Source organism: Frieseomelitta varia, unplaced genomic scaffold (genome assembly GCF_011392965.1).
Source record: "Frieseomelitta varia isolate USP_RPSP 00005682 unplaced genomic scaffold, Fvar_1.2 scaffold_236, whole genome shotgun sequence".
Lineage (NCBI taxonomy): Eukaryota > Metazoa > Arthropoda > Insecta > Hymenoptera > Apidae > Frieseomelitta > Frieseomelitta varia.
Window position 1 is genome coordinate 95,039 of NW_025109964.1, and position 10,467 is coordinate 105,505.

General features: G+C 38.6%; 1 protein-coding gene across 1 annotated transcript in view; it reads right to left on the reverse strand.

The window, feature by feature from the left end:
• Window positions 1-384: 384 nt before the first annotated feature.
• LOC122527885 (max dimerization protein 1-like) overlaps window positions 385-10,467 on the reverse strand; it is a 13,310-nt gene continuing 3,227 nt past the window's right edge. Inside the window, exons 2-3 of the mRNA XM_043652463.1 lie at window positions 4,398-4,491; window positions 385-2,843 (exon numbers count right to left, since the gene is read on the reverse strand). Coding sequence (XP_043508398.1) covers window positions 2,810-2,843; window positions 4,398-4,491 — 128 coding nt within the window. The 3' untranslated portion in view covers window positions 385-2,809. The remainder of the gene's footprint in view (window positions 2,844-4,397; window positions 4,492-10,467) is intronic.

Here is a 10,467-nt window from a genome sequence, read left to right on the forward strand (position 1 = left end):
GCTTTTACATTGTCTGTTTCTGTGCCACGCACCACCCCTTCCTCCCGCCCCTCCTGCGCTGCGGTGCTTTCGTCGCTTGGGGACAAAAAAAAATCGATAGCCTCTCTCCCCACAATTCTTCCTCTCTCCCTCTCTCTCTCCGTGTGTCTCTCCTGCACCCTGCTGCTGTCTCTCCCTTTTCCACCCTGCACCGCATATATGTATACGTATATATACCATCATCCCCTAGCGTGTGTGTCTCCGGGTTGTGCGCGTCCCGTGTGTGCCCCGGGTACACCGTGTGCACCGTGAGTTCTCTGGCTGTTCCTGGCGTGCAGCAAAAAGGTGTACAAGCGAACAACAAAGCCTTTCTTTTTTTTTTTTTTTTTTTTTTTTTTTTTTTTCTTTTTCTACGTTTATGCACATTTCCGCCCCTCTGCCCTTACCTCTGTCGGCCCCTGTCGCCGAGGATCGACGAAACACGCGACGAAGAACTTTGAAATCGCTCGCAATCGATCAAGATTTCGTTAGTTCGGTGTCGATAAATATTTTTTGAAGAGCGTCGTTAAGAATGTCGGGATGTTTGTTGTTTGGAAACGTTGGCAGTCGTGGCAGTCGATGTAAAACGAAATGGTGAAAATTTAAAGGGAATCAAAAAGTTTGCCTCTTTCCAAGAATTATCTTTCACTGTTGTTACCAATTTGTCGTTTAATTAATGTACTTAAGAGGCTATTTGAACTGTTGAACTGCTGAAAGTTGTGGAACACCATGATCGTGCCTTGTGAAAAGATCAACTCGTCGACTACGCAAGACTTTCAGTTATGATGACGATGGATCGATTTGTGGAATTAAATTTTCTACATGATTCGTGTATAGAAAATTGTCGAAGGCTGTTTTATACACTGTCTCGCTGATTTAAAACTGAGATTCAGAATGAGAAAGTTAGACCAACAAAAGTTCCAACACAACATATACATTTCATGCTTTCATGCAAGGAGTAACTTTCATGATCGCCTCAAACATCTCTGTTGTTTTTGAAGATGTGAAGAAACTTTGTTAACAAACGTTGCCGATGCACGTTTTATGTAAATTGCTCGATACAGCATTTTGATTTTAATTTTACAAAATCTATCGTACGAAAGACGAGCGAAGTGTTACCTTGTTGTCAATATCATTCTCATCTATCATACAACAGGTTTTATAAAAATAAAGTTGAAACATCTACTAAACTAATAATTTTTCGAATCGTCGTCGACTGGTGTGTTGAAAAATATACGACTGTATTATATTTTAAAGGGCAAAGTTCATCTGCGCATCAACTAATATGCCTCCGTCTGAAACATTCTCTGCTACAAATTGTGTCGTCAAGATCCTTCCGTACAATTCCAAATCTTCCCTCTTTCCCGAGAGACCTCTCCTCTTGTCGAACATTCCCCAAAAACACAAATCGCAGAATTCCAGCTGAAGGGAATCTCTCCGAGTAATCGGTTTCGTTCCCCGGTAGCCGTCCGTGAAAAGTAACAAATCAAAAGTTGCGCGGTGTTTGACGCGGTCGGTGACCATCCAGCGAACCGTTTCGCTTTCGTGCATTCCGGAGAGAGGAGAGAGAGAGAGAGAGAGAAGCAAGTACGAAGAGGAGCAGGAGAGGAAGAGAATGGTCCCGCGACTTATAAATCACGTCGACAATCGGGGTTAGTGCAGGCAGGCACCCTAGGAAACCTGTTCCATCACCGATGAGCGTCTCGTCGGCCATTGTTCCGCTCCATTTCGAACTTTCCTGGCCGCTCTCTTCTGTATATATAAAAAGGGTCGCATCTAATCGTACGTATCACGCATGTTAATTAACAGACCCAGCCCTTTTGTACGTCGGGAATAACAACACGAGATAACCGTAAATTGCTTTCAATTTAACACACGACCGGGGACGATCATTTGTCGCGGCATCGCCAACTGTTCACCCTCCTCTCGTTCACCGTGCCCCGCTTCTAATTCTCCTTTTCTTTTGCAGCTTTTGCAGCCGCGCGACCAGCGAGAATATCGCATCAACCACCGCGATTCTTCTCTGTTTAATTCTATTCCGCTGAATTTCATTCCCTGCTTTTTTTCTTTTTTTTTGTTTTTTTTTCTTTTTTGAGTGGAGATTATCTTTATTATCTTCAAACTGCTTACTAGAAAATTACGTACGAAATATTACACGCAGGTTGTGACTTTTAAATAAATTTCGTTTCACGATCCTCGATCGGCTATGAATTAATTTGGAATCGTTAGCTAATTCCGTATAATTGGATGTAATACTATCAACGGAATTTTAAATGATTGTTATACCGTATTCGAAGATTAACCGTTTCGAGTAATTAATTATCTGCCGGATGTGTTACGAAGCTTAAGTAAATTTTGCTTCGCGGGCCTTGAATTAAAGTAGTTTTATAAAAACTACGAACGTTCTATCTGTCTGTTTGCAATTCTTATATTAGCAGTAATGGAATTCTAGAAAATTACGTATAAAATAATCAATCACTTATTTTGTACTCACACTTAAAGAAACAAAATTAATCGATATCGATATCGAATGTCGTTCCGAAATAACCGCTGGATTTCTGAGTAAAATAAAATCTTTATTGTCGCAAAAATTAATTTGAATTTCTATTGAATGAGACAAGAAGAAGGTTGCATTAAAAGGACAAAAAAAAAAAAAAGAACCTAAGTTTCATTCTCGGTGAATACTGGCGAGTTTGCACAGTCTTGGTAGGCTATGTTCTCTAATTACGCGGCCAAAACAAAACGGTTGAGAAGTTGGAATAGGATTAAGTTAATGAGATAAATGCAGTACTCACCTATTTTTCTCCAGCTCGTTATGAGTTGTCCTGCAATGGGAAAAGAACGTTCTTGTTAGACTTCAAAGCGAAATGAAATATCGTTTGCTTTGCTCAATGAAAGAAAGAGAAGGAAAAACGTCGGCGACCAACGAAAATTAAAATTGGCCGTGGAACAAGACACTCCATTACATGCACGTGTAATATAGGAAGGTTTCGAGAAAGAATTTAATTCTTTCTGAATACGCGAGAGTACACTCGAATAATTAAAACTGGTGAAAAACGAAAAGGAGCAATTGCTCCGTAAATATAATAATTTATCTAACGAATAGATTGCCGAGTTTCATGCAAATTTAGATGTTCTATAGTACGAAAATTCTGTAACATGTTACATAAGAATAAGAATAGAAAATTACTCGATAGAAAATTATTTTACGTAGTAAATATGTTACAGAAAGAATTAACACTTCAAGTATTCTATTTTTTTTTCCTTTTTTCTATATTTGAACTGTGTACAATTCAGAATCTCTCGCATAAAAAACAACAGGGTCTTTTGGTTCTTTAAAAGAAGTTGAAGCGAAGAAAATTGTACGTGAAAAGAGAATTTAATAAGCTTTTATATTTCGAAAATTTCAGGCCAATTTTAAATGTTGAAAATTACATTCGAGTTCGATGTTGTGACAGTCCAAATCTTTTTACACGCGTGTTATTCTTTCGGCTCTGTTTTTCATGACCGCTTCTAAAACGAGTTAAATGACCTCATGCAATCGTGTATGACACAAACAAGCGATGAAACCGCATTAAAATACATTTCGTATCAACGTCGTTCAAAACAAATGTGGCGGCCTTCAGTGTGTTGATAAGATACACTTTCAACGGCGTGTTGTTACGATTTTGACTGATTATTAAACTCGTATGCATGCGATAACTCGTCGAGCTCAAACTCATACATAAAAAAACGTACTTGGAAAAAAAGAAAACGATATGCATATATATTTTGCATTTTTGCATCATTTTCTATAAATACACAAAAATTCGCTTAGAAAGTTCTGTCATTTCTCTTGTGCCAGGGGAAAACGTGTAGAGAAATACGTGTGGATAAAAATGTATTCAATAGTTACTTTAACGGATGTGTTTTTTTAAACAAACAACCGAACCTGTTTAACATCTATTTACTATAGATAGCACAGCCACTATAGTATTTAGATACTAATTTAGATACTACAATAGTATAGACACTATAAATGTACTTATATCTATTTGAATAATATATATTCATTAATTGTCGCTTGTAACGTAACCAACAAAGTTTCACGACATTTTCATCAAAATGAAAATAGCTTCCTGGTACATGAAAACTACATTTCTGTATTATTCTTAACTATCGCAAAGGGAACAACAGAACTTTCTTGCTCAACTAATGTCAACTACTTTACCCGAAATTGGTATTTTTCGAATCGCTTCCTCTCGAAAACAAAAAGAAAGAAAAAAGAGAGATAAATCAGAGAGTGAGAGAGAGAGTAAGCGAGGAACGAAAAGTACGAAAAGAAAAAGAGAAATGTGCGAATGTGAGCAGAGAAGCCCAGGCCTCGCGTTGATACCAACCTGCTGCCCTGGGATTTTTTCGTCTTTGGCCTTTTTGTGACCGTCCGCATATCATCGGGCATCGGCATCGTCGAAGCGTAGCCATGTTCAGCTTCTGCAATGACAAACCAATCGGTCGGTCAGTTGAGCCGCGATCCACGTTCGCATCGCGCGAATTCCGAGAGATAGCCGGCGCGGCCGTTGGTTTAAAAAAGCGCTCGCTGGCGGCGAACACGACTCGTTAAAGCGCGCGTACACACGGCCATGCCGGAATAAAGTCACGTTCCGTCTTCCCGACATAACTTACTGCGGCATTAAAGCTTCGCCTGGACACGAAGCGATTCTCGCTCCACCGATAGAGAGAGAGAGAGAGAGAAGGAAACCGGACTGGAGACGCAGAGTGTTCGAAAAGCGCGGAGTTTATGTTACGATTTCAGTTAACGCAGCCCGCGTGTTCCAAAGAGAGAGAGAGAGAGAGAGAGAGAGAGAATCAGCCTCCACCGAACCACGCACGCCACGTTCACGACCTCGAATAAATTCGAAAATGTAACAATGCGAGAACGAGAGCATCGAACCGGCGACCAGCCAATTTACGAGCTATCGCCAGTTTCCAATCGAGCCGCGATAGAGAGACTGTTAGAGTAAAGCGATGGTGAGACTTTTCTGAATGGGAAAGGGAGAGAGACGAAAGGGGTATTGAACGCTGGGAAACCCCCTGGTGTTGTAACGCTGCCTTGACCGCGAATTATGAAAATACGCGGGAAATAGAATTTTCTCAGTTAGAACGTATCGTAGAGAAAATGTTCGAGCAGAGAGGTTTGTTTTGCTCCGTTAAACAGAATGTTGTGACTGGTAACTATGTTTATAATAAACTGGGGTTTATATATTTTCGTGCATTACACGCGTTTCTCTGCCTTTAAATTTTCCACGCGAAATCGAAAATAATAAAGAATTTTTCTTTCACAAAAGAAAGTATGTACGTATGTACAAATTCTATAAATAAATATTCTATTAAATTAATAGATATTCCATTTAATGATTCCTGTATAAGAAATGAGAATGTTTGTGACTGTTAACGGAATAAATATGAAGGATATTAAAATATTTAATAATTGAAAATTGTTTGAAAAGTGTAGAAAAGTGTAGAAGTGTTTGAAAAGTGTAGAACGCGTAGTATACAGTGACTATCTAGAAGTACAATAAATTAATAAATTAATAAATATTCTATGAAATCATTCCTGTGTAAGAAATGAGAATGTTTGTGATTGTTTGAAATAAATACGGAAAATATTGATTATTCAAAATTGTTTCGACACTCAAATTCGATTATTCAAAATTGTTTGAGGCATAATAAATTAATAAATACTCTATTAAATTATTTCTGTGTAAGAAATGAGAAAGTTTGCAACTGTTGAAATGAATACGGAGAATATTAAAAAAATTCGTTTATCGAAAATTGTTTCGACTAAACGGATGGATAATTTGAAAAATCTATCACGAAACTAGGGAGTTTCGCAAGATTGTTTTCGATTGTTTGAGGCAACGGAAATGAAAAGACTTGACAATCATCCGAGTGAGAAGATAAGGAACACAGTTTCAAAACAGATGCTTGAGACGTTCGGAGAAAGAATTCTACGAAATAACGTAACGTCCAGAAAAAGAAACGCGCAATGTTTGCTCCGAAATTTTTTCAAAGAAGAACAAGCATCCAGGGAACACTCGCGAAAGGAAACCACGTACGCACGTACGTACGAACTCTGTAAATAAATAACACAGCATAGAATCTTCCGTGAAACTTCGGAGAACCTCCGAAAACCGCCTCAACTTATCAAACCGAAGAGAAAGCCCACTTGGAGCACTCCAGGATACACCGAGTTCGCAAATCTAGAGAACTTTATAAAAAAAAGAAAAGAAAAAAGAAGAAGAAGAAGAAGAAGAAGAAGAAGAAGAACTGACCTTTGTCATCTTTCTGGTAACCTGAAGTGTTCTCAACGTCCAGAAGGAATGTTAAAGCCGTTTGCTTAGAAAAGTGAAATCCAAGCGAAGAACGCTCGAACGAAACGCACACGACACCGCGGCTCTTCCACATTTTTCTCTAGAAAATTCTTTCGCCGCGCGAGAAAACAGCGAGATACAGAAATAGCCAGCGCTGTGATTTATCATGGAGATTACGCTCAGGATGGCAGCAGCCAAGCACAAACTCGGGTCTCATCGGGGCCGAGAGATTGATATTATGTAAGCTGGACAATCGGAGAACGACGAAAAAAAAAAGGACACGGATGTGCAAAAACTCGACGAAACGACGTAATGACCAACGATGGGTTCAAGCTATTTATTTGATTCGACAGAAAAGTTTCACTCGAAGACGTTGATAGACAGAGAAAGAAATTATGCAATACGCATTTCATTTTCTATATTTACGAGGCATGTGTGTTGAGATAATGCGTTTACGACCTTTTACAGCACAAGCAGAATTAAATTTGAGACATAAAATTCCGTGAAGTTTAATTTCGTTCCCAATTTTCATCCAATTTTATTTTTGTGCGTTTACTTTACATTTTTTAATACATCTATTATTCTTCGATTGCGCTTAGAATTCTGTACTATTATTCATAATAATATAATGATATACTTGTAGTAATAAATAAATAATTTGTAATATAAAATATTTATAGTAATAATGTTATATAGTAAAGCTATATTGATGTATCTGCATTACTGCTCTTTGGACCAAAATTCCAACGACTTTTAATCGCTGCCTCTCACAAATATTCAGAAATAAAATATTCTAGTTGTAAGTTGAAACTACAATTACCTATTCAGTGATTTACTCGAGTATATTCTACCAATTGTCCTTCTCGAAATTCAATTTAAATTTAAATTCGAGTCTGCCTCAAAAAATCGGCAGAAGTATATTCGATTTTTTCGCACGTAAAGATAGATTCAAAACTTTTCACCATACGCTTGACCCTATCGCTAGAGACGAGTAGCCAACGCGACGACCAGTGTAAATTATAAATGCCTCGCCGTGTCTCCGAGTCCGATCCTCATCATCATCGTCGTCGTCGTCGTCGTGCAGCAGCCTTAATGGCAGCCCGGTAAAAAAAATAAAAAAAAAAAAATAAAAAGAGAATGAAAAAAACCGCGCAAACACCGCCGCGACACATCGGCCATCTGTCCACGTGAAAGAAGAAAAGCGTCTCGTTCGCATTCCACGGCCATAAGGCCGCCTCGTGCAAAAGAGAAATTCGCCTGGTGAATAGCGTGGCCAAATTACGCGTGTTCATAGTGAGGGAGAGAGGGAGAAAGAGAGAGAGAGAGAGAGAGAGAGAGAAACCTTATGAAACGAGTTTGCCAATTCATAGAGAAAGGGTTGAGCAAAACCACTCGTTTCCAAAAATTCGAACAAAACTACGACCCTAGTGTTTTGCGTGGGAACTTTTGAACAAAGCTTCTCAAAAAGAACAGCAGGAGATTTTGTGCTTTCTTTCTTTTCCTCTCCTTCTTTTTTATCTTTTTGCTTTTTGCTTTTCCTTTTTATTTGTATTTTTGTCTTTTGTATTTCGTTTGTTCCCTCGACTCGGCGTATTCATTAAAAGCTGTTTACGAAGCTGTTAAAGTTTAAAACGGCGTTGAGTTTGATTTGATTATATCGTTTTTTATTGATCGCAGTAGAAATTTCTTGCACGGTATTACAATTCGTGATTAATTATTAGATCGTTCTGTTGTATATGAAATGATTTCACAAACGCGTAAAATCACTCGGAATTTAGTAACTAAAGGTATTGTCGATTCGAGACTTGAAGAACCAAGTAAAAGTTACTCGTAACATCAATACAAGTTTCCCAGAATTAAGAGAACATTTAATCCCTCAGTCATAGAAAATAGAAACGTGAAAAATGGAGCAAACAATTATCAACAACGAACGACGAAAACTTTCTAATTGTAGGATAATTATTATCAAATATAATCTATCGAATCTGACGAGTCGAAGTTTGATTCATATTACGAATACGAATAAACCTTGAAACTTTTGTTAGAATTCTGACCATTTCATCTGCAACACAATCCAATCTAATAACACATATTTAATCTTACCACGTTCCTTAAAAATTTTTATCTCGCTCTTAGTAAATGAAAACAAAAAGGAAAAGAGTTTGAAGAAAACTGCAAGCACAATAGCGATTTCTCAATCCAAATAAAAGATACTTTTGTTATCGCGAAAGAACGTAGCAGGATTAAAACTACTCTTTGTACAGTATCGTGAGTCAAACTTCGATCTGAACTTTATCACCGCCAGAAAGTACAATTCACTCGCACGGTAAATGCCTTTCGAATTTGTCTCAAATATGTTATTGCGAGTATGTTGTTACGACAATGAAGTGTTCTAACGAAGACTAACAAAGTTCACCGCGCAGTTTCGTAACAACGTAAAATGTTATGTCTGTGTAAAGGGTTTTTAATGGCGAGCGTTCAAATACTTTCGTACGTTTACTCGCGTACATTCTCAAGGTAACTTCCACAAAGGTAAATTCGATTTCCGCGTGCATGACCGTTGTAGTGTTTAGGGCACCACCTCGTAGAGTGCCAAAGCGATCTTTCACTCGGTGAATCCCGCGAAACTCGCTCGTTCTACCACGGGCTGAACATCGAAAGGAAGACTCGGAACAGAAGACTCAACGAGCCGAGGGAACTCTATCGTTCGGTGATATTTCGACGAAGCACGGCTCCCTGGCAAAACAAGAGTCGACATCGTGCAATAAATTAACAAAACGTCTCTCTATCCCCATCGGAGCGCGTGTTAACTACGTGGAAACGCGGCGCTAAAAGTACACGACCGAATATGCTCTGCTGGATGCTGTGTCGTGTAAGTACACCGCGTATCATTAGCGGTCACGTGTGTTTCGCGCACGCACACGCATACACGCGTATCCCTTTATTAAACCGCGGAACACGGGTGATGTTTATCCGTTTCGGCCACGGAATTGGTCAGGAAATATGCACGATATACCAAACATGGCCCCGAACCTTCGCACGAAAATCTTTACACTGTAAACGACCCGCGATGCACTTTGTGCGATTCTGGTCGTTGGTACACGATAACGCTCATTGCGGCGTCATGCCAACTTGAAGCGATCAACGGCCGTCGAAAAATGAATTATAACAAGTTCGTTTTTTTCGTTTATTTACGCGTTACGTATAAATTTTATTTTTTTTTTTTTTATTACTATGCTTTCGTAATTCTTATTTTCTCGCATTACTTATTTAAGTAAAATCACTTTTACGTTTGTTGATATCAACGTCAAGAAACGCCATATATCAATAAATTTATTTGGCGTAATTGAATTTATGTACTACGCTGGCTCCAAAAAAAAATATTTGTATCTTTCAGATCTTTTTTTCAGTATCAATTGTGCAATTTCTGTTTTAACTACTGTATGTCTCTGTAAAAATTGCGAAAAACGAACGTAAAATATTTGACTATCGTTTTCCAGTACGTATAATAATTTTTATTCCTTATAAAAATATAATGGTTCTCACTGCTGTGAAATTTGCTGCGTCAAACAACTTTCCATCAAAATTCCATGATCTATTTAGAAATGAAAACCCACGTGTTATCCACAGAAACACGGTTCGAAAATCATTCCTCCACATCTCCGAGTGGTAATGTAATTTTTAGCAGAGTCGAAGGTAATCTAACAATTGTCCCAAGACTGTAGATAGACCGGGGCCGTGAATACAAGGGAAAGAAAGAAACCATCAGCGATGCGACGTTGAAATAAAAATTTACACTCTGCTACGCTCCTCTTGGTCTCTATCTTATTCGTTCGTTAACCCGTTCGTCCATCTCCTTCTACTCCTTTCTCTCAATTCTCCCCGTCCTTCTAACCCCTCCCCACACTTCTCCCACCCTCTACTTCTCTCCGCCATTATCCCCTCTCAATTCAATCCTTTTATTTCTCTCCGTCTCTCTCGCGACATCCATTTCCATCTCTCTGTCTGTGAGATGCTTCGTGTCTCCCTTCGACTCTCCTTTCTTTCCCTTTCTTTTTCCTTTCTTTTCTTTCTTTTCTTTTCTTTTTTTTTTTTT